This window comes from Saimiri boliviensis, chromosome 1 (assembly GCF_048565385.1).
Source record: "Saimiri boliviensis isolate mSaiBol1 chromosome 1, mSaiBol1.pri, whole genome shotgun sequence".
In the NCBI taxonomy this organism is placed as follows: Eukaryota; Metazoa; Chordata; class Mammalia; order Primates; family Cebidae; genus Saimiri; species Saimiri boliviensis.
Window position 1 is genome coordinate 52,220,233 of NC_133449.1, and position 24,359 is coordinate 52,244,591.

At 40.4% G+C, this 24,359-nt stretch overlaps 2 protein-coding genes across 2 annotated transcripts in view; one reads left to right on the forward strand and one right to left on the reverse strand.

Moving 5' to 3' along the window:
- PTCD3 (pentatricopeptide repeat domain 3) overlaps positions 1-22,935 on the reverse strand; it is a 33,187-nt gene extending 10,252 nt beyond the window's left edge. Inside the window, exons 1-14 of the mRNA XM_039480237.2 lie at positions 22,801-22,935; positions 20,830-20,882; positions 20,698-20,734; positions 17,191-17,236; positions 12,256-12,324; positions 11,706-11,810; positions 9,767-9,890; positions 7,505-7,620; positions 5,042-5,103; positions 3,478-3,565; positions 3,056-3,116; positions 2,687-2,772; positions 963-1,107; positions 280-330 (exon numbers count right to left, since the gene is read on the reverse strand). Of these exons, the coding sequence (XP_039336171.2) occupies positions 280-330; positions 963-1,107; positions 2,687-2,772; positions 3,056-3,116; positions 3,478-3,565; positions 5,042-5,103; positions 7,505-7,620; positions 9,767-9,890; positions 11,706-11,810; positions 12,256-12,324; positions 17,191-17,236; positions 20,698-20,734; positions 20,830-20,882; positions 22,801-22,904 (1,147 nt within the window). The 5' untranslated portion in view covers positions 22,905-22,935. The remainder of the gene's footprint in view (positions 1-279; positions 331-962; positions 1,108-2,686; positions 2,773-3,055; positions 3,117-3,477; positions 3,566-5,041; positions 5,104-7,504; positions 7,621-9,766; positions 9,891-11,705; positions 11,811-12,255; positions 12,325-17,190; positions 17,237-20,697; positions 20,735-20,829; positions 20,883-22,800) is intronic.
- A 321-nt stretch (positions 22,936-23,256) lies between these two features.
- Positions 23,257-24,359, forward strand: part of POLR1A (RNA polymerase I subunit A) — an 80,329-nt gene continuing 79,226 nt past the window's right edge. Inside the window, exon 1 of the mRNA XM_003942532.4 lies at positions 23,257-23,452. Coding sequence (XP_003942581.2) covers positions 23,376-23,452 — 77 coding nt within the window. The 5' untranslated portion in view covers positions 23,257-23,375. The remainder of the gene's footprint in view (positions 23,453-24,359) is intronic.

Below are 24,359 nucleotides of genomic sequence, written 5' to 3' on the forward strand. Positions count from 1 at the left end.
CGCCATTGCACTCCAGCCTGGGTAACAAGAGCGAAACTCCGTCTCAAAAAAAAAAAAAAAAAAAAGAAATGTTCCAAACTTACACTAAACATGGTAGCCACTAGATACATGGCTACTGAATACTAATGTGACAACATAATTTATTAGGCTGTAGAGGTTAATTTACAAATTCTCTTTTCTTAATTCATGTGCAGAGAAGACAACCTGCAACAATCACATGGATTTAAGACAACTGGTCAATTTTCTATATAAATTAACACAATCTAGGGCCATACATACCAGGGTGGTAAAACAGCTGAATAATATGGTGATACGTCGCAAGCGAGGGTTCTCAAATTACCAGGTGGATAGAAAAAATAAAGAATGAGGTAAAAACAAGCAATCCAAAATATAGCTTACTGAGACACACTGAATTAAAAACATGCTAATGCTAATATTTAAGCAAAAGATACATTTCTATTCCTTCGAACAAATTTATTTTCCAACTCACTAATGTAAAGGTGAAAAACTATCATAAAGACTGTATCACTTTTTGAAAGTCCAAATACTTATCAGTCACATTCTTCATTCAGAACAGTAAAATATATTAAGTTAAACTGATTCCCAAAGCAACTTTCAATAAAGTAATTAATGAAAAGTATACAAGGTACTAGCACACTTAGGTTCAAATATCTAATTATGCCAGAAAAATGTTATGAATTTAAAACTAGCTAATTCAAAGCAATCAATTCTCCTCAGATTCAAAAGATCCATAAACAAAGTACCTAAAATACTAATAAACATTAAGATGATAAAGGCCCTTCCACCATAAGTACATATAATTAAATGTGCCAAATGTGGAAATAAAACTTCCATCATATTATGTAAGCAGAAGAATTTACAGATCTTCTTTGTTTATGTGGTCCTGAAACCTCTGGCTGGCACAGTCTCTGTCTTCAGAGGACTCAAGGACACATTCTCACCTATTCCGATGGCTTTCATTTCACGTAAAACCTGTAAGGCTGGTACTCTTGCAGTTAAATAAAATCTTCTGAGACATTTCAGAATGGTATTGAAAGTCTGTAGATTTGGTTTCACCTTCTGTGCAACCATTTGTCTTAGCAGCTCCTAGTTGAATAAAAAACAACTATGTTTTATGTCTGGGTAATTTGTCCAATAACCTACATTTCATACAAAAAAAAGAATTTAGCTTTCTTGCTATGTTTAAAGCAGGTTAGCAACTCCATCCCTATTTTAAGAACTGTTTGTAGGCCGGGCGTGGTGGCTCAAGCCTGTAATCCCAGCACTTTGGGAGGCCGAGGCGGGTGGATCACGAGGTCAAGAGATCGAGACCATCCTGGTCAACATGGTAAAACCCCGTCTCTACTAAAAATACTAAAAATTAGCTGGGCATGGTGGCGTGTGCCTGTAATCCCAGCTACTCAGGAGGCTGAGGCAGGAGAATTGCGTGAACCCAGGAGGCGGAGGTTGCGGTGAGCCGAGATCGCGCCATTGCACTCCAGCCTGGGCAGCAAGAGCGAAACTCCGCCTCAAAAAAAAAAAAAAAAAAAAAAAAAAGAACTGTTTGTAAATTAGCAGGTTCCATGATTCTGCCTTTCAAAGAAGCCCGCTAATTCAAACATCCATCCCACTTGATCAAGGTGGTCAACTGTTTTCAGTCTTCTACCCATGAGAGTTTTCCAAGAAAAGACTCAAAAATACTAGACTCATATGACATAAAAAAATGTTTCTATTCCTTTTGAGATGGAGTTTCCTTCTTATTGCCCAGGCTGGAGTATAGTGGTGCAATCTTGGCTCACTGCAACCCCTGCCTCCCAGGTTCAAGTGATTCTCCTGCCTCAGCCTCCCAAGTAGCTGGAATTACAGGAGTGTACCACAATGCCTGGCTAACTTTTGTATTTTTAGTAGAGTCAGGGTTTCATCATGTTAGTCAAGCTGGTCACAAACTCCTGATCTCAGGTAATCCACCAGCTTCGGCCTCCCAAAGTGCTGGGATTACAGGCATGACCCACCGCGCCTGGCCATTTCTATTCTTAAGTTACTAGATGAGAATCAATTCAGTGATTTCAACTTTTTGAACTTACATGTGATAGGAATTTGACAACAAATATGCATTTATGCATTCCTTTGTAAGAGAAAAACTATTACAAAAAATAAATGAATTCTTAAAGTGGTTCAGAATTCTAGCTGCATACCCTGGGCCAAGTAATTTTTTATTCTCATGTGCCAGATACAGCTGAGTTACAGGGCTTTGGGAAGGATGGTGAACAGGTAACTGCTACACAGACTGCCATACACATGCTCATAAATGCTGTCTCCAGCCCCTGTATTTTTTTCTTTTTTGAGACAAAGTCTTGCTCTGTTGCCCAGGCTGGAGTGCAGTGTATCTTGGCTCATGTCAACCTCTGCCTCCCAATTCAACTGATTCTCTTGCCACAGCTTCCAAATTAGCTGGGATTATAGGTACACACCACCATGCCCGGCTAATTTTTTGTATTTTTAGTAGAGACAGGGTTTCACCATGTTGGCCAGGCTGGTCTCAAACTCCTGGCCTCAGGTGATATGCCCGCTTCTGTCTCCCAAAGTGCTGGTATTATAGGCTTGAGCCACCACGCCTTGCCAGCCCATGTATTTCTGGTAGAGTATTTAAGCCCTATTAAAAAATAAACTGAGAATTCCTCCTTACCAGGGTATTAAGCCATTTTTCATCAAATTTCTCATTTATCACCAATACAGTTGCTTCAATCACTGCATTAAATGTGTATACATCAGCTGTAAAAGAATAAAATGATAAAATTTGGGGCTGGAGATTAATCCCTAAATGGCTGAGTTTAAGGCAAAGTGTTCATTCCTATGTGTCCCTTGGCTAATCACATGTCCACAAAACTGGAAAACCACTCTCCTCTCTGGATCTCCATTCTTGCTTTAATCACCTATGCCACAGGAAAAGACAAAGTGTAGGCCAATGACTGAGGCAAGATCCAAAGCCTTCACACAGACAATTAAGAGAAGGAATGGAATGGAGAAAGGGAGGGAGGGGAGTTCTCAAACTCACCATGGAGTCTGTTGTTTAGTAACTCAGTGTACAAGTTTAATGCCTGCTCATAAGCCCGGTGCTGGAAAAGGAAAACAAAAAATTAAGCATCATCAAATTCATTTATTTCAAATGTCCTTGCACATTTCTGTCCTAGAGTTTGGTAATAGAGCTGTAAACACAATAGATCGGGCTCCTGTTCTCATGAAGCTCATACTCTATTTTAGTGGTTTTCTACCCACTGGCAATGCCTGAACATATTTTTATTTGTAAAAACTAAAGGTGGGGGAGAAGGGTGGGTAGAAGCCAGGGAGCTACTAATATCCTACAATGCACAGGACAGCCCCAACAACAAATTATCTGACCCAAAATGTTAGTGGTTCAGAGGCTGAAACACCCTAATGGGTGGAAATTCAAGATAAAAATAAATTTTAAAAATGTACCTTCACCATTCCTCGGATCATTGTGCAATAGGAATGTGCATTTTTCTCCGGCATTAGAGAAAAGATTCTCTCAGCGTTGTTTTCTGCTCTAGGCACAAGAGAGTAAATGTGAATCAGGGCAACAGGATACCAATGAGAGCTACCACAATTTACCGACGGTTTATCATGTTCCAAGCAAGGTGCCAAGTACTTTACATACATCATCTCAATTCTTATGGCAAGTTATGTTTATCATCATTTTGAAAATGAGGAAAATCAAAGCTTAAAAACCTTAATGTGTTGTCAGGGCTTTGCAGGTAAGTGGCAGAATTAAAATTGAAAATGAAATGTTTATAAGCAAGTATATAAATATCCATGGTATCGAAAACAAGAAGCAACTATATGACAAAGTCCCTAGTAAAGTTTCCCCACCCTTCTTCAGTCTTCAGATACTACTCCCCAGAGGCAACCACTGACAATGGTTTCTTTTGGATCCTTCCTGTCACATTCTATCTTCATCTCTTCTCACATTCCATAAATAAGTAAATGGTACCCTGTTAAACAAACTATCCTGTACCTTGATTCTCCTCTTAACTATTTGTGGAAATCAGACAGAAACAAGATTTGAGCCAAGATCCTACTCCTAAGTCTATGCTCACAACCACTATGCAAAAGTATTAAACTCTACCCCAAGAATTCTTTTTTTTTTTTTTTTTAATAAACAAAGTCTTGTTCTGTCACCCAGGCTGGAGCACAGTGGTGCAATATTGGCTCACTGCAACCTCTGCCTCCCGGGTTTAAGTGATTCTCCTGCCTCCACCTCTCAAGTAGCTGGGATTACACACATGTGCAATCACATCTGGCTAATATTTTTAGTAGAGATGGGGTTTCACTATGTTGGCCAGGCTGGTCTAGAACTCCTGATCTCAAGTGATCCACCTGCCTCAGCCTCCCATGGTGCCAGGATTACAGGTACAAGGCATTGCGCCCGGCCTAGCCCAATGAATTTAATCTTTCATTCTATTAAATTTATCACTTCAATAACAGTTTTAGATAATCATGATAGCTTCCCTCTCCAAACATCCACATGAAATATCTTCCTTTTAGACACCCAGTTAACTTAAATTCTCCAATATAATTAGGTTATATCACCTTTCGTTCAAACTGCTGTATATTTATTTCTACATGTTGGTCAGTGGTCTTAATTTAGCAGTACACTCTACTGCCTAGGTATTGTTTGTAAACAAAAATATTAAATCTTTCAGAATTAGAGGTATATATTCCAAGGTAGCACTATTAATGAAACTACCAAAGAACTATACCATGTCAAAGTCATGCTGAGTTAAATAGATGAGGAAAAAAACAAGGGCCAACCTCCCAACAGATTCTTGTGTTGCTGAATGGAGATAAAGACCTTACTGAAAAAAGGCCTAAATGTATATAAATACGAAGAGTGAAACTTATATTGCACAATAAAAATCAATTATTTTAGAACATCATAAGATAACATCTTCAAGGGGTGATGGGGCATATTCCATGCACCATAAGAAACTGTAATTCAAGGTTCTAATTATGTGTGACATACCGCCATGTAACTCCAAACTGATGACCACCTTTCTTCCGAGATTTCTCATTATTTTCCTCTTCCTGAAATGAATAATTGTCAGAGAAATAAAAGTTAAGGCAATGGAATGTATTTCCCAGTCAGACTACTCAAAATCAGAAAGGCAAAGGTAACTCAGAAAAAAAAGGCAACACAGATCTAGCAGAAGGCAAAGAGGACACCCAGAAATGCTTACGCCTATGCAGTTCTTCTTAAGTGCAACTCAGTGAATCCACAGATGAAAAGACAAATTGACTTTTTTTTTTTTTTTTTTTTTTTTTGAGACGGAGTTTCGCTCTTGTTACCCAGGCTGGAGTGCAATGGCGCGATCTCGGCTCACTGCAACCTCCGCCTCCTGGGTTCAGGCAATTCTCCTGCCTCAGCCTCCTGAGTAGCTGGGATTACAGGCACTTGCCACCATGCCCAGCTGATTTTTTTGTATTTTTAGTAGAGACGGCGTTTCACCATGTTGACCAGGATGGTCTCGATCTCTTGACCTCGTGATCCACCCGCCTCGGCCTCCCAAAGTGCTGGGATTACAGGTTTGAGCCACCGCGCCCGGCCGACAAATTGACTTTTTAAGCAACAAGTGACAGCCTAAAGACATGATGAGGCCAGTTTCCTATATAGCCTGGTCCTCAGAAAGAAGGAGGAAAACCAAACGAGACAGCCTATTTCCTCAGAGACTACATCTGGCTTGATCCATACAGATAAACTGTCAGGGTGAAAGCAAGATAAACAACATATAGTTAATGTCTAACACTCACCCAAGTAACCTAAGGCTTCTTAAAAGACTAAATCTCATCCTTTATTTATAAACCAAGGTCTGGGATGAGGCTGACGTAGAGCAAGATGGGCTTGAATGGCATTGCAGAGATCAGCAATGCCTGCTGCCTCAAGAGCTGGGGCTGGAGAGGCAGAGGCCAACCAGAGCGGGCTTCAGGAAGTGATGCTTTGGAAAGCAAGGTGTAACTGCAACCTACTGCCTATGCACTTAAAAAAATGTAAGGTTCTCTACATAAATAATCACATTTGGCCAGGTGCAGTGGCCAGTAATCCCAAAACTTTGGGAGGCTGAAGGATCACTTGAGCCCCAGAGTTCAAGACCATCCTGGGCAATATAGCAAGATCCTATGTCTACCCACCAACTCCACCCAAAAAAAAAGCTAGCCAAGCATGGCGGCACACACTTGTGGTCCCAGTTACTTGGGAGAATGAGGAAGGAGGAACATTTGAGCCCAGGAGTTAAAGGCTGCAGTAAGCTATGAGAGCATCACTGCACTGCACCCTGGGTGACACAGCGAGATGCTATCTCTGAAGGGGGAAAAAAAGAAATCCACATTTAGGCCGGGCGCGGTGGCTCACGCCTGTAATCCCAGCTTTGGGAGGCCGAGGCAGGTGGATCACGAGGTCAAGAGATCGAGACCATCCTGGTCAACATGGTGAAACCCTGTCTCTACTAAAAATACAAAAAAATCAGCTGGGCATGGTGGCGCGTGCCTGTAATCCCAGCTACTCAGGAGGCTGACGCAGGAGAATTGCCTGAACCTAGAAGGCAGAGGTTGCGGTGAGCTGAGATTGTGCCATTGCACTCCAGCCTGGGTAACAAGAGTGAAACTCCATCTCAAAAAAAAAAAAAAAAAAGAAATCCACATTTAGTCGGTCAAGGAGCAAAGACAGAAACAAAGAAAAACACCAATTATTCCATCATGATTTTTTTCTTATGCATTTGTAAAAACATTTTTACAAAAATGGAATATACACTGCTGAGAGCCTGTTTTCCACTTATCAGATGAATCTTTCCATGCCCAAACACATCTACTCTAATGTGCTCAATGACCACACAACTTTTATCATAATTTGATCATCTACTGCTGGACATCTAGATTGTTTTCAACATTTTTGTAAGTATAAATACCCCCTTACAAAAAACGTCTTATCGGCATCTCTATTTGACTGATCCAAAGGATTTCTTCAGACCTAGTTCTAGAAGTAAAATTCTTGAGTCGAGAAAAAGGCTATGATTCAACCTACAGGCGGCCCACGGCACACTCCTGTTCCGTCCCCAGCCTAGTGTGCTCTCTCCTCTCTGTCCATGTATGAACTTTGAGGAGGCCCAGCCATGGAGTGTTTTTCCCTGGCCAGAACACATCATGTTATTACTCTAAGTGACACAAGCGATCCCAAACGTTTCTGATCAAAGCTTTGCCTCAATATGAAGTAGGCGAGGACAACATATTGTTAAGAAGTAAACTAGGACAGAACTGTTTAAAATCTCTCCTCCTCCTGCACCACTTTTTATCAAGGTTATCGTACCACACGTCTCAGTACAAATCTCTTACTACTACCCTGACACATGACACAAGAACCCATCTTATTTTTAAAAGGAATTTCCTCAAAAAGAAACTTAAGAGAAAAAAAAAAATCAAGGCCAATAGTTATTACCAATTCTTCTGACTGTTCAGTTTGTTGAAAATGATAATCAGTTGTGGGCTCCTGGTCACCATAGTAACACAATAAATCCAAGAGACTATTTGTTGTTTCAAGAGACACAGTGGTTCCTGTGGGTAAGAGAGAGAAAAGGAAAGAAACCCTGAAACACTGAAGAACTAAGCCTGTTAGGTTAAAATGCCTCATTTTTTTCTATTAGCTGTGGTCTTGGCTACATAATGTTGCCCACTACTTTACGTACTCAACATCAACTTAAAATACCTGGAGTGATGCAGACAGGGACATAACCCCTATTAACCACATAATGTGACAGAAAGGATTAAAACACAAGTTGAAGTTTGAGCCTGTGCTCACTTATTTTGTGTACTCACTACAGTCAAACTACTTCATGGTTTTAATTATCATCTCCAAACTCAATACTCTGCAAACCAGCCCCACTTAGTTCCCCCAGCCCAGGTCCATTTGAACAAATACAAGTAGAATTATTCCATTCGGATCCAGATACTCACTAAAAACTTTCCTGGAAATACAACTGTCTAACTATAGTAGTCTTTTAAAAATTGTTCAAAACATTATGCCCCCATCTTGAGACTCATTAAAAAGGGTAAAAGGGGAATAAGAGGAAGAGAAGTATGAAACATAATGGGCTATTTTAAAAGAAAAACAGCCCATTTTGCCCAAAAATGCATCTCTTGTTTTTGATTTTGTTTTGAGACAGGGTCTCATTCTGTCGCCCAGGCTGGAGTACAAGGACATGATCATAGCTTACTACTGTATAGAACTCCTGGACTCAAGTGATCCTCCCACCTTAGCCTCCTCAGCAGCTGCAACTATAGGTACGTGCCACTAGCCTAACTAATTTTTAAATTTGTTGTAGAGATGAGTTCTCACTATGTTGCCCAGCTTGGTCTTGAACTCCTGGGCTCAAACAATCCTCCTGTTTTGGCCTCCCAAAGTCTAGGATTACAGGTGTGTGCCACCATGCTCAACGAGTAAATGCATCCTTCTAAACAAAATACACTGATAAATTTAAAATGCCCATCGGAAAATTTAAAAGCCCAGAATAGAAAGCAGGGCAGAGTGAAGAAGGTACAGGCTACGGAGAAGCAACTGGTTCATACCATCTCAGAACTATGAGACCCTGGAAAAAATATCTAATAGTCTCTTTCATAAGATTACTGTAACACACACCAACAAATAACGTATTACAGAATTAAGTATGTGAGATGGCTAGATTAGGGGCCTGACAATGAAATTTTCTAGGATCCTTTCCCTGGTGTGTTAGCTCACTTTGTTACTGAGCTATGGGTCTGACATGTGTCTTTACTGAAGGACTATACACACCTACCCAACAGGGGGTAAAACTAGAAAAAGATAAGCCTTAGCACTAAGAACTTTAATGCAGACTCACATGCAGATGTCGACCACATTAACAAGCAGAGAGAAGCGCCTCACTAAATTATAATCTAATGCTGTCACTCAGCTATACATCTGATGCTGTACTAACCTACACACCAAAATTCTCAAACACAGCTTTCTGCTAATGTTTTTTGTGTTCAAATGTATAATGATTCAGTCCAGTTTCCATGTTAATCCTAAATCACAAAACAGAACTCTAGGTTCTAACTACTGAATGCCAGCTGCTTCTGATAATGCTATATGTACATTTTCACGGTGACTGATCAGCTGTGCTATCTATATATGTACTCCTGGAAGTTTACATTCAGCTCCAAACCAGAACCACACAATTTTAGAGCTAGAAGCTCTGAGAAGTAACTTTTTGAATGCTATGAAAAATTAGTGACACAGCACCAGCATCAAAGCCCCTGATCCCAGTTGAATGTGCTTTCCATTATACATATTTCTTTCTTGTGTATTGTGGCCCAGCCTTCCAAACATTCTTAAACAGTACAGAAACTCTGGGAGCACTGTACCTACCTAATGTTAAAAACAGAAGCTAAGGTACAAGAGTGATACCATTTCTCTACCAGTGCTACAATAAACGAAGAAAGCTGCAATTCTATCTCACCTATAATTCTTTTTTTTGTTTTGTTTTTTTGTCTCCTCACCTATAATTCTTAAATAACATAAAGCTAAAACTAAAATACTTAAACTATTAAAAATCTAAAGCATGTGGCCATCAAAGCAGAGTAAGTATAGCAGGACCTGTAACTTTTACTTAAAATATCTGAATCACATAACTGGGCCCACTTCAAAGCGTATATGCTTAGAGGGGCTTTAATTGAACTCAGTCACCTGCTTGCAAAAGCTGATCAAATATGTCCACAGAGGCTTTGACTTTTCTGAGCTTGATTCGTTCCTTCAGGGCATCTTCACTTATATCTTCAATCTGAGGCTCAAAGTACTCAGGCATTAAACACTAGGAAAACAAGATGACTAAAGTTACTACAAACAGGTAAAGGTGAGGAAAAGGATAACTGAGAACAAAATTTTATCACCAACACACCAAAGTAAAACTTCACTGCTCCAATTCATGTTTCCCAAACCAGAAACTATTTATCACTTTAATGATTGTCTTTATAGGGAACTGAACTACACCTTTCATCTCTAATGCTGTATATCCTCTAGGTGTTTAATAAATACTACCTATCAGCATACTAAGGTATGCTGATTTTACCTCATTCACTAATTTATTCAAATACTTTCTGAATGCCTGCTACTTGTCCCCAGACATTAAGTTCGGCACTGTCGATACAAAGACGAAAGGCATTCTCTACCTTCAGGGAGCTCACAATCTAATGGATAAAGCAGATAACCAACAAATGATTATTCTAGCACTACCACTGTCTTAATTCAGAATTTTAGTATTTTGGCCTACACAATTGCACTGGCTTCCTCATCTATCTACAAGCTCTACTAAGAAAATGAGAAGTGTGTGCTTCCCTGTGAACTTTAGGAAGCAGGGAGACGTGGAGGGACGGGAGTAGTTTAGATAAAGAGTCTGAGGTAAATAAGTACTTCCACCAACAAATTCAGGAGGGCAGAGGCGCATCTGTTTTGCTCACCACTATACTGACAAGTACTAAGCACAATATCCACCACAATGCATAAATCCTCATTCCATGACTACGGAACAAAGAGGGAGCTGGAAATACAATGTGGAGTTCAAAGTACAGGGATGTAGGCTAGATATACAAGAATGCCAAATGGATTATAAGGGTTATTGAAACAGAAAAGTGTACACAATTTTAAAAATGAGCATAAAAATCTAAGAAAGATACCCATGCTGAGGAAATGGATCAATGTCGGACACAGTGGCTCATGCCTGTAATCCTAGTACTTTGGGAGGCTGAGTCGGGTGGATCACTTAGGTCAGGAGTTTGAAACCAGCCTGGCCAACATTGTGAAACTCAGTCTCTACTAAAAATGCAAAAATCAGCTTGGTGTGTTGGTGGGTGCCTATAATTCCAGCTGTTTAAAAGGCTAACACAGATGAATGGCTTGAACCTGGGAAGCGGAGGTTGCAGTGAGCTGAGATTGCACCACCACACTTAGCCTGGGTGACAGAGCGAGACTCGATCTCAAAAAAAGGAAAAAAAAAAAAAAAAAAGTGGATCAAGGGCAAGCAGGAGTTGGCTTACACCTGCAATCCCAGAGATTTCAGAGGCCAAGGAGGAATGTTCACTTGAGCCCAGAAATTTGAGACCAGCCCAGGCAGTACAGTGAGACGAGACCCTGCTCTCTACAAAAACTAAAAATTAAAAAAAAAAAAAAAAAAATTGGCTAGGCATAGTGGCACACAACTGTAATCCCGGCTACTTGTGAGGCTGAGGCAAGATCACTTGAGCTCAGGGGTTCCAGGCTGCTGTGAGCTATGACTGCACCACTGCACTCCAGCCTGGGTGACAGCATGATGCCTTGTATCAATTAAAAAGAAAAAAGAAAAACATGTGAAGAGGCAGGTAGTGAAAGAAACTGAAAAGAAACATCAAAGAAAGATCTAAGAGCATGGTGTCACAAAAATCAAATGGGGAAAATATTAAGATGAAGAGCAAATAAATACAAAAAGAATTTTAAAAGGTTAGTCTTGTGATCAAAGCTAACTCCACACTTTAAAAGGCTTATCAACCAAATATTGAATATTCAAATGGCTTCTTAAATATTAGCCATGAAAGCCTGGTTTAGTTTACATTTAAAATAGTATCATGTAAATAATATAACTACCTCTCCTTACCGGTATATGAGGTTCAGCCATGTCCTTCTGAAAATATTTGGGGTATGAATTAATAATAAACTTGGCTGCATTCTCTCCAGACTTCTTTGCCAGTAAAAATGAACGCTATATAAAGAAAAATATTTAGATACATGTAATTTAGACACAAGCAAGATTACAGTTACACTCTCAGCAAGAATTTTTCTCCCCTCACAAAAAAAATGCAACAACACACGGAATCCCAATTAGAAATTATAGAATATCCTTGCGTTTCTACTGTGTTACAATTTCAGTTAGCATCTTATGCATAGCTTGAAGCATATAAAAAGCAAGCCATTTAAGCTGAGTAGGTCACTCCAGTGTAAAAAAGTCTGAAGTATTAAAAACCAAAACCAAAAATCCTCTCCGCATCAATGATGTGTACATCTTTTTGAAAAAAGTAGTAAAGGATACACAAAGTCTATTTATCAGAATTTGTAAACCTTTCACAGGTTCTTACAAATAAATTATTTACATACTGTTGTACACAAACCAGCAAGATAAAATACTAAAAATATATGAAAATACTCACAGATTCCAAAGAGGATGTCGGTATAAGGAAAGGATCATCTTGATACACATAAGACACAACCGTAGAATCCTGTGTAAAAGACATAATAAAATTCCTGTATTTATTTTAAAGACCGCTTATTGCAACTTTTAGCTCCTGGGCTTCAGCCTCATGTGCTACCACAGCTGGCTATTCAAAAACTTTTTTTGTAGAAAGGGCATCTTGCTGTGTCACCCAAGCTGGTCTCAAACTCCTGGCCTCAAACAATTCTCTCACCTCTGCCTTACAAAGGGCTGGGATTATAGACAGGAGCCACTGCATCCAGTCCACAAGTCTTTTTGGCTAAATTATTGAGAGGACCTTGTGAGTTTTAAGAATTCTGTGTTTTCGAGGTCCAGAGATCAAGACCATCCTGGTCAACATGGTGAAACCCCGTCTCTACTAAAAAAAAAAACACAAAAAATTAGCTGGGCATGGTGGCGCATGCCTGTAATCCCAGCTACTCAGGAGGCTGAGGCAGGAGAATTGCCTGAACCCAGGAGGCGGAGGTTGCAGTGAGCCAAGATCGTGCCATTGCACTCCAGCCTGGGTAACAAGAGCGAAAACTCCGTCTCAAAAAAAAAAAAAAAAGAATTCTGTGTTTTAATTATGTATATAACCTACATGCACATGTGTGTGGATATATACAAGTATATATAGAGAGAAAAGACAAACACCTGCCCTGTACTCTCAGCTCTACGAGACTTGCCTTTAATTACATAAGGCAAACAATGGCTCAAGCTGTGCCCCCTACTCCATAGCTGATTTTAATATTTAAGTTTGCTATCACTGGGGACTATTTCTGTTTTAAACTCTAGGTAAAAATCCTCTGAATTAACTAGTCCTAACAGCAGAATCCCAGAATAGGATTTCCTACAAAGCAATGTCACTATCTACCCATGATCAACTTCACCAAGAGTCCCTCCTCCAAATGGAGGACACCACGGAGCCCTCTCAGGAGGTGTGAACAGCAGCAGTTTCTCCCCAAGTCCTGGTACCCATTAAAATTGCTCTCTAAACCTAAGCATAATCAACTCTCCGATACTAGCCGGCGTCCCACTGAGAAATGCCCCAGAATTGCTTTCTCTATTATTCTCCTCTGTGAGTGCCTTACTTGGGCCTTTGTTCCAAAGTAAAAATGTATCCTATATCCTTAAAGCCCTGTCTCACTGACATGGACTCCTCAGGGAGGGGGCAGGGAAGCTTCCCTGCAGCCTCAAGGGAAAGCTGCTCATACCTGGAAGTATTTCATTTTAGTGTCGACCTAGCTTTCTGCTACCCCTTTCAAAAAGCTCTTTCCCTTGAGCCTCACCTTAGGGACCCTGTTGTGAACTTGTTTTTATTCAAATTATACTAATGGAAAGTAAATGTTGAATTCTTAAGAGTGATGTGATCCAGGGTCACTACAGCTGCTGAACTGAGAGCAGTTTGTAGGGAGCTGAAGTAGGAGAGGACAGAGCCTGCCGCAATTAATTCAGGCTAGTAAGATGACGATGACCAAGGTGATGCCAAGGGTCTAGAATTTGGATATTATGCAGAAAAGAGTTAATAGGCCTGAAACTACTATCTTTAGAAAGGTCTGCTTCCAAGGCTGGTCCTTGGCTGCCATCTGGGAACATGGATATTGGAAGTGTTCCCACCATTCCCAGAACTGCTAAGAATGACTTACTGTGCCTGTTTAAACAACATGGTTTGTACTAAACACCCGCTTTCTTCTCTGGGAGTGTGGAAATTGGTATAATATACGCCAGTCAGTGGATATGGATATATACATGGCCAGCCTCCCATAAACATTCTGGGCACTGGGTCTCTAAAAAGCTTTGGTAGACACTTCGCATGTGTTGTTACAATACACTGCTGGAGGAATTAAGCATGTCCTGTGTGACTCTTCTAGAGGTCTTCTGGAAGCTTGTGACTGGTTTCTTTTGGTCTTTATCCCGTGAGCCTTTTCTCTTTGCTGATTTGCTTTGTATCTTCTTGCTGTCATAATTCTTAGCTGAGAATCTTGCTAGAAAATCACTGAGCCTGGGAGTGGTCATGGAGACCCCACACACATATCCTTTGAAGGGATAAACAAAGGCTTTACTAACATGATTCCCAGGATTTTGGCCTGAACAGCTAGAAGAATGTAGTTGCCATTAATGAGATGGCAAAGAAATATATGAGGAGGCCGGGCGCAGTGGCTCACACCTGTAATCCCAGCAATTTGGGAGGCCAAGGCAAGCAGATCACGAGGTCAGGAGATCAAGACCATCCTGGCCAACATGGTGAAACCCTATCTCCACTAAAACAAAAAATTAGATGGGTGTGGTGGCGTGCACCTGTAGTCCCAGCTACTTGGGAGGCTGAGGCAGAATAGCTTAAACCCGGGAGGCGGAGGTTGCAGTGAACCAAGACTGCGCCATCGCACTGCATCCTGGCAAAAGAGTGAGACTTCATCTCAAATTAAAAAAAAGTATGAGGAATGTTTGGAGGGAAAGGGGTTTGATTTTAGATATAAGATCTTTACCAAATTTCCAAGTGGAAAGGTTTCCCATTCTCCACATTGCTGTCTTTTCTAAAATGTCTGCTTAGAATTCCTTTCTCTGTCTCGGTGATATAACCCCTTCTCAGTGCTGTTATCAGTTTTCCTCTCTAGAACTACACAAGAACTGTGTCTAATTCTAATGGATAAATAAATAGCTCTTGGATTTTAAGGGCCAGTTAAGTCACAATTCTATATATAATTTCTACAACTTATTTGACTTGAAGGTGGCCCTGGGCCATTCTCATTGAAATGCTGAGAATAATCTCAGAGGTCCATCTCTATGGTTTACATTTCAGGTGCCTATTTACAGATAAGCAAGCTGCTGAAAATCTCAATGGTTTGCAAGTAGGGAGATGTAGTAAAGTCCCAGTGCACATTTGACCCAACACTATCTTTTTAGTAGTTCCATCTTTATTTTATATTTAATTTTTTGGGGGGTGGGGCAGAGACAGGGTCTCTTTCTAAGTACAGTGGTACGATCCTGGCTCACTGCAACCTTCACCTCAGCCTCCCAAGTAGCTGGGACTACAGATGCACACTACCACATTCAGCTTATTTTTGTGTTTTTTTGTAGAGACAGGGTTTGACCACATTGCCTAGACTATTCTCAAAGTCCCAAGCTCACACGATCCATATGCCTTGACCTCCCAAACTGCTGAGATTACCAGAATGAGCCACTATACCTGGCCTAGTAATTTCATTTTTAAGTGTCGTAACATCAACAGAAGAACAATTCTGTATGTTAGGAATAATTGACTTAAGAAGGGTCAATATCCATACAGATATTGTGGCAAAAAAAAAAACTGTTTTAAACTTTTCCCAACAAATGAAATTTAAAGTTTTCAGTTAATGAAAAATATACCAAGCAGGAAGTTCCATTTCTGATGCATTTACCAAAGTTTTGGTGTATCTAACAGACTACGAACTCTATTCTTGAGCTGTCAACAGAGCAAATTTTATGTTTATGAAATTAACAATATAACAGAAGCAGTAATAAAATATCATGTACTGAGCATTTCCTTTGTCCCAGACTCTGTCCTAAACTGTCTTATGTATACTTAATTCATTTGCTAATAATTCCCTCTGCAAACTTGAGGTTTGGTACTATAACCCCCATTTCATAAATCAGGAAACAGAAGCATCAAGAGGTAAAATAATTTGCCTAAGATTACAGAGCTAGTTGCCTGGCTATTAAACTACTAGGCTCCAGGACCCAGATTATTAATCACTGCATGATTGTCAGCGTGACAGGTACATTATTTCTCCAAGTTGGTATACTACAGCCAAATCATCCTCTAAGAGCATGCATTTCAACAAGCTCTTTCAGGGATTAAAGATCATTGGTATGGTAGAAAAACACTGCATTTCGAGATCAAAGACATGGAATTAAGTCTTTAATTAAGGTTTTAACATCTTAACCGGCTACTGGCCATTTTCAAAACCTCAGCTTCCTCATTTGCCAAATGAAGGGATTTGATAATTTTATTTTTTTGAGACAGAATCTCACTCTGTCACCCAGGCTGGAGTGCAGTGGCACAACCTTGGCTTACTGCAACCTCTGCCTTCCAGGTTCAAGAGATTCTCATCTCAGTCTCCTGAGTAGGTAGGACTACAGGTATGTGCCACTACGCCTCGTAATTTTTGTTTTTGTTGTTTTGGTAGAGACAGGATTTTGCCATGTTCGACAGGCTGGTATTGAGCTCCTGACCTCAAGCAATCAGCCTGCCTCGGCCTCCCAAAGTGATGGGATTACAGAGTGAGCCACGTACCCAGCCAATAATTTTGTTCTAAAAAAAAAAAAAAAAAAAAGGCCAGGTGCAGTGGCTTACACCTGTAATCCCAGCACTTTGGGAGGCTCAGGCGTGCAGATCACAAGGTTAGTTAGTTCAAGACCAGACTGGCCAACATGGTGAAACCCCATTTCTACTAAAAAATACAAAAATTAGCTGGGCATGGTGGCTCATGCCTGTAATCCCAGCTACTTGGGAGGCTGAGGTAGGAGAATTGCTTGAATGGGGATCCAGGAGATGGAGGTTGCAGTGAGCTGAGATCACGCCACTGCACTCCCGCCTGGGATACACAGCAAAACTCCATCTCAAAAAACAAAAAAAACAACAACAAAAAAACCACACACACACACACAGATTATGTTGCCCAGGCTGATCCTGAACTCCTGAAATCAAGTGATCTTCCTGCTTTGGCCTCCAAAAGTGTTGGAATTACATTCATGAGCCACCTGGCTCAGCTGGATTAGATAATTTTAAAGAAACTTTCTATATCCACAACAGTTTAATTCTGAATAATAAAGTACGAACATTAAATGTGTTATTAGTCAAGTTAAAAAATGTATTAGCCAAGTTTTAGGTTGAAAAAAATAAAATTCTACTTACCCTGTTTACTGTGGATGCAAGTGCCTGAAGAACGGCTACTTTATCCCTAAGAAAAAGAACCACAAGTTAATCCCCATCAGGGAGGGCTCTTCATAGCCACAAGTGATTCTACTCTCAGTGCATTGGCCAGTAACAAAGTGCAGATTTGACCTGAAGCTGATTCTTATTTCACAAGGTCACTCGAATAAATCGGAAAATGAGAAAACTGCTGGCTCTTTTGCCTAATTGGTACATGTTCCTCTCTTTCCTTTGCTTGCCCTCTCTGGCCTGGTGCATAATGCCATAACGCAGGGCTAGTGATTTCCATCCTCACCTCATAAAACTATCTGGCTTACTTCCTCTATCCACTTTCCTATGGATTCTTACTGCAGCTTTCAGGACTACTGTTGCCTTTATTATCTTAATTGGTAGCTCTTGATGCAGTTATCCGAGAATAAACCACAAGCTTCACTCCGGACCTACTGAATCAGAGCCTCCCGAGATCAGCACAGGACTGTCACACGCACTCTTACCAAATTCCCAGGTAATTCTGATCCACTGTCCTGGTTTACAACCTCTCAACCATATATGACCTTATGGTGCAGGCTAGCTGTCCACTATGCCTTGACCTTCACTGGAATACACGACAGACAAGATAATTCAATTTCAAATGTATTTTTGTTTCTATGTTAGATATAATGTGTTTCCTTTCCAAAAGGGAATTATGCCCAAGAGTGTTAACATTCTTAAGACTGTAAGTCTTAAGATAAAACAAAAGTACAGGAAATTTTATATTTCATCAAATCTAATTTCCTGATATGTATAACACTCACTAAATTTTCTATCCATGTTTAAAATTCACATTTATGTAATTTCAGCAAGTGTGACAACACATACTTTCATCTCTCAGCATTCCCTCGGCAGATCTTTCATTTGCCTCTTTAAGTTTTATTAAGTTTCAGGTCACCCAAGTATAGTATTTAGAAAAAATTAAAAAAAAAAAAAAAAGAAAAAGAAAAAAGAAGGTAAAGAAAAAAAGAAAAAAAGGTTTTATTAAGTTAGCATACTTTCCTTAACATGTTGAACAAATGCTAGTGAAAAAATGACATTCAGATTACTCACTAATTCTCTGTTAAAAGGTTACTTTAAAAAGTTATCATGTATTATCTTTAAAAAATAAATTAGAACATTACAGGTTAAGCTAGTGTCTGGTGTCATCTTATGACCTGTCTCCACCATGAATTTGGCATTTGTATTTCCAGAACTTTTTACACATGTATCTCCCTAAGAAATAAATGTACACATGCTGTCATTCTGCATGTGTCTATGTAAGTATGACTGCACTATCCATGTTATTAAATATAGAGCTGATAAATTCTTTTCAATGTAAAAAGCTATTGTATAACAAGCTTTTAAAATTACCCATTCAATTTTCTTTCTTTTTTTTTTTTTTTGAGACAGAGTCTCACTCTATCACCCAGGCTGGAGTGCAATGGCGTGATCTCAGCTCACTGCAATATCTGCCATCTAGGTTCAAGTGACTCACCTGCCACAGCCTCCCAAGTACCTGGGATTATAGGTGTCTGCCACTGTGCCTGGCTAATTTTTTTTTTTTTTTTTTTTTGAGATGGAGTTTCACTTGTTACCCAGGCTGGAGTGCAATGGCGCGATCTCGGCTCGCTGCAACCTCCGCCTCCTGGGTTCAGGCAATTCTTCTGCCTCAGCCTCCTGAGTAGCTAGCTGGGACTACAGGTACGTGCCACCACGCCCAGCTAATTTTTGTATTTTTAGTAGAGATGGGGTTTCACCATATTGACCAGGATGGTCTCGATCTCCGGACCTCGTGATCCACCCGCCTCGGCCTCCCAAAGTGCTGGGATTATAGGTGTGAGCCACCGTGCCCGGCCCTGGCTAATTTTTATATAGTTTTAGCAGAGTTGAGGTTTCAGCATCTTGGCCAGGATGGTCTTGAAGTCCTGACCTTGTGATATACACGCCTCAGCTTCCGAAGTGCTGTGATTACAGGTATGGGCCATTGCACCTGGCTTCCATCCACTTTTCAATGGGCATTCAGGCTGTTTCAACCCGTTACTATTCCCAAGCAATAAAGAATAGTCTTGTCCATGTATATATGCAAATGTTCCTTCAAAGTGGCTAACCAGTAAGGTATGCACATTTCCAATTCTGATTTCCCTCCAAAGAGCCGTTCTAATTTACTGTCCCATAAACAAACATATTTCTCCAAATCCTCTCTGCCAATCTGGTAAGTTTTAATTTGCACTTCTTTTACAATCCCAGTTACCTATGTATTGACATAACTGGGCTCTCTGCCCTCCCTAAAATAATTACACAATTCAGATTAATGAAGTTTTGTTTCTTTTTTGAGATGGAGTTTCACTCTTGTTGCCCAGGCTGGAGAGCAACAGCGAGATCTCGGCTCACTGCAACCTCTGCCTCCCAGGTTCAAGTGATTCTCCTGGCTCAGCCTCCCTAGTAGCTGGGATTATAGGCAGTCACCACCACACCTGGCTAATCTTGTACTCTTAGTAGAGTCGGGGTTTCTCCATGTTGGTCAGACTGGTCTTGAACTTCCAACCCCAGGTGATCTGCCCACCTTGGCCTCCCACAGTGCTGGGATTATAGGCATGAGCCACTGCACCTGGCCTTAAGGAAGTTTTTAAAAAACGCTTTTTAAATAAACCAATTCTTTAGATCACACAATTCTAAGACCTAGCTTTTTGAGGGGCTACTAAATGTGTTCATTAGTACTAGGCTGTAACAAGCACTTCTGCAAAGTTTTAGTTCCTACATATTCAACAAATGTTGAATAAATGAGATGAGGCAATTTGTTAAAGGATATATCCAGTGAATAAAAAAGGTAAATTGTGCTGTCTGCACCATTTATTTTATTTTACCTCATTAGAGATAATAATTTTATCTGATCTTCCAACCATGTGAGAAAACTTCCTTAAAAATTTTTTTCTAATAATGATGTTCATGTATAACCATGTATAATGATTAGCCCACACTAATTCAAAATCTCTTTCAATTTTTCTTTCCTTTTTTTTTTTTTTTTTTGAGACAGAGTTTCGCTCTTGTTACCCAGGCTGGAGTGCAATGGCGCAATCTCGGCTCACCGCAACCTCCGCCTCCGGGGTTCAGGCAATTCTCCTGCCTCAGCCTCCTGAGTAGCTGGGATTACAGGCACGCGCCACCATGCCCAGCTGATTTTTTGTATTTTTAGTAGAGACGGGGTTTCACCATGTTGACCAGGATGGTCTTGATCTCTCGACCTCGTGATCCACCCCTCAATTTTTCTTTTAAGTAAAGCTCATTCCTCACTCACTACTCTGTTCCACCTTTCTACTTTTCTGTCCTTTAAACTCCCAGCTTCTCCCTGCTCAGCTACTCTCTCTGGAAGAATGCTCTCCTACTGCTCTTCCTGTCAGTCTCCTTACCTAACCCTTATGTTTTCTCTGATAGTAAGCACTCAATCATTTGCTGAATGAACACTGACAGAATACTTACCAAGTTTTCTTTTTTGGAATTACTACTTCTTCAATCCCTAATGTAAAAATAAAATATGAATCAGTTTCCTAGTATGCAATAGAATTCAATGTGTTGATATAAAAATGGAATTCAATAGATTTTAAAATATACCTGTTACATCAGTTCCTTCAACCTTTGAGAGGGTTGCACTTCCAGAATAAAATCTGCAAAAAATAAAAGCCGTAACGCTAATCCTCACTAATGAAGTACCCAGCTCAACTACACCTATATGTATTTTGAGCCCACATTCATACAATTATCGCAAATTAAACTGGATAATTCATGTCAATGTATGCTGAGAAGACACAGCCTGTACAGCATGTTCAATATCATTAAGGAATGGACACAAGATATGGGCAAGACTGTCTATATATATATATATATATATATATTTTTTTTTTTTTTAAGAGACAAAGTCTTGCTCTGTTGTCCAGCATTTAGTGCAGTGGTGCAATTACAACTCACTGAAGCCTTGAACTCCTAGGCTCAAGCGATCCTCCGGCTTCAGCCTCCTGAAATAACTAGGACTACAGGCATATGCCACCATGCCTGGCTGGTCGACATTTTTTGAAGCAAGCAATCTCATTATATAAATGACAGTGGGGGAGGAAAGAAGTTTTTAATAGTACTTGAGCAATCTGGTTTGAAATGCGAGGAACTTTCAACTTTGGGAACCAAATTATGACGATAAAAAGAACAATTTAGTGAGCTCTTGCTACATGAGGTTTTCATAAAAATACAGATAATGCCCTGTTCAGAAAGGAGTAACTCACTTAAAGCAGTTACAACATACAGAAGATCACCTATGGCTTTTCATTACACTTCCTTCAACAATCAAGAGTACCAAATACATAAGGCCTGATTTAGACTTGAAATTGCTGATATTTTCTATTTTCAGAGGTTCAATATCGAATCATTTTTTAACCCAAAATATAGAATAATTGGCCCATGACTGAGCTTTTAAATGTTCTGATTACACTAAAAATACAGTCAACACGCCATACAGATAATGTGCACAGTTAATATTATCTTGTGTATATCCCCTTACTAAATGGCATCAGGGACATCAGCAACACTCAGAAAATTGTCAAGATGTGATAGCACAGAAAGATACTCCCTCCAGCAGTATCTGGTCTCAGGCAAAACAATACCCCTCTAGGCTAAAGACATTTCAGAAAGAGATCAACTCTTTCAAGTCATGCTATTTGTTTCTCCTGAGAACAGAGATAATGGCTATTTTGAGAATGGATGCATAGGGAGAGATTTTGATTTAGGCAAAGAAAATGTGTAGAAAAAACGCTAACAATGTCTACCAGGAAAAGGACTGGGATTGAATGGCAGCATAAAGGTTTCTGCAATACCAGATGGAGTGGTTTCTCTTTCCTGAGGATAACTGAGGAAGAGTACATATAAAAAGTGTATTGTAAATTACATATCTCACTTATACCTCACAAACTTTTAGGACAGTTAACAATTCCACTCTGCAGATGAGGAAATTTGTCTACTATTATCCAATTAAAAGAATGGCAAACACTGAATGTAAATTAGGCTTTTCTTAAGTTTTCGCTACATATTACTGCCTCTCATATTCCCACAATGTCATTATTTGTATTGAGTGAAAAATTACACAAATAGGTCATACATGTTCCAAGCTGTAACTATCTATCACAGATCAAAAGAGCACGGTCAGATCTTTCAGACTTTTCTGCTTTTATGAAAACCTCATAACTTCTTTAGCCAAAAATCCCCACAGTGACGATCCATGCCTTTTATTCAGTAAAATCTTGTACGTTCTCCTCGCTTCTTCTGATTGAGTTAAAACGAGTAATGGCGGATAATTTTTAATTTGGGGTAGTTAACTACAGAATATTGTAAGCAACCAGTAAGTATTTCTCTAATGAAAAAATGCTTGGCGAACCCATTTCAAAGGACCACCTCCGTGTATTTGGCCTTAAGGGCACGCGACCTTAAGGGCACGCATGGGCAAACCCCTTCATCGTGCCTACTTCCACAGCCAACGGGTAAACATACGACTAAGCTGACTTCGCGGTCTTCTTCGTGGATCCCCTGAGCGTCTCTTACCTGCAGCTGTGTGCCCGTTCACAAAGACCTGCCTGCCGACCCTTCAGCGGCTGGCCAAGCCTACTGCGGAGCCCCAACCACCGAACAATAGCGACAGCCGCCATCTTTGGTTTCTCTGCAGAGCATGTTGGGAAAGCGAGCCTCGACCTCAGGCAGCGGGGGCGAAGTAGGCGGGGAACAGGGAACAGCTCTGCTATTGGCTGAAGCTGAAGAAGACTAAAGCAATCATAAAATGGGAGGTTGCAAGCGCATGGTTGGAAAGACTTTGTCGCGGAAGCTAAAGGCTCTATACACCTCCTTTTTGCCTCAGAGAAATGTTTCCTAAATGGTTATTTTGATGGTTTACATATCTTTGACTGTTTTCAAAATAAGAGAGCGACCTGAGAGTTTTACAACTATTTGTCCACCCCCCATGCAGAAGTGATTTCGTCCACGTATATGTCTTTCCTGCGTCCGGGAACGACATTTCCGCGCGCAAGCGCAGTTTGAATCACGTGGTGACTCCTGGCTTAAGAATACGCTGGTAGTGAGTAGAACGTTTCTCTGGGTGTCAGAATTCAGAACCGACCTGGAGGATGTTGATCTCCAAGAACATGCCCTGGCGGCGGCTGCAGGGCATTTCCTTCGGGATGTATTCGGCTGAAGAGCTCAAGTAAGGAGTTTGTGGGGAAGCGTGCCCAGCCTGGCTCTTGAGGTCGGCGTCCTAAACTACGGTTCCCAGAAGCCCTTGCGCCCAGTTTATCTTCTAAGTTCAGGCTCGTCTGGCGCTTGTCCTGCTGGGAATCGTAGTTCTGAAAACTTTCTGGGCCGGCGTGGATTGCCTAGCTAAGAGTCCAGTGGGGCTAGAGTGACAAATGTTTGCGCTGATGGTGGGGAGGGTCCTGGTCTGCAGCGTAATCATCTGTCAGTCTCCTCCTCAACTAACAAGCGTTTGTGGAATTACCATAATGTCCCTGACACGATTGATTAGGCACGTAGTAAGTTTCCTCTTGTTTGTAAAATGTTTGTCCTTCAAATCTCAGTTCAGGCGTTAACTTCTCTTTGCTAGGACCCTGCTATATTCTCTGTCTGTTAAATCAAGGGAACTGTCTTTAGTCTTCATTTTGATCACGGTTGCGTTTGACATTCTCCAATGCACTCTCTTGAAACTCTCCTTTCTTCCAGACCTGATTGTCTTCAAGTTCTCCTATTTTTATGACAAGTACTTTTGCCTCCCTCTCTTCCTCTATCGATCTATAACCCCACAAACATTTATTGAGCATCCAGTTTTTTCCAGGCTAGGCATTAATGACACATTGGTGAGCAAGATCTGTACCTCATTTCACTCCTTAAATGTTGATGTTCTTCAAGATTCTATTCTGGTAATGTTGTTTTCCTCATGGTAAATGTTGCCCCTAGACTGTCTCACCACATTCATGATTTATAGTCTCAAATTTTAATCCCCAACGCAAATTTCTTTCTCTGATTTTGAGACTCATATTTGTTCAGCTGTCAGGACATCTTTACTTGAATTTCACACAGATATCTTAAATGCATATCAGAAACGCTACGTGCACCCC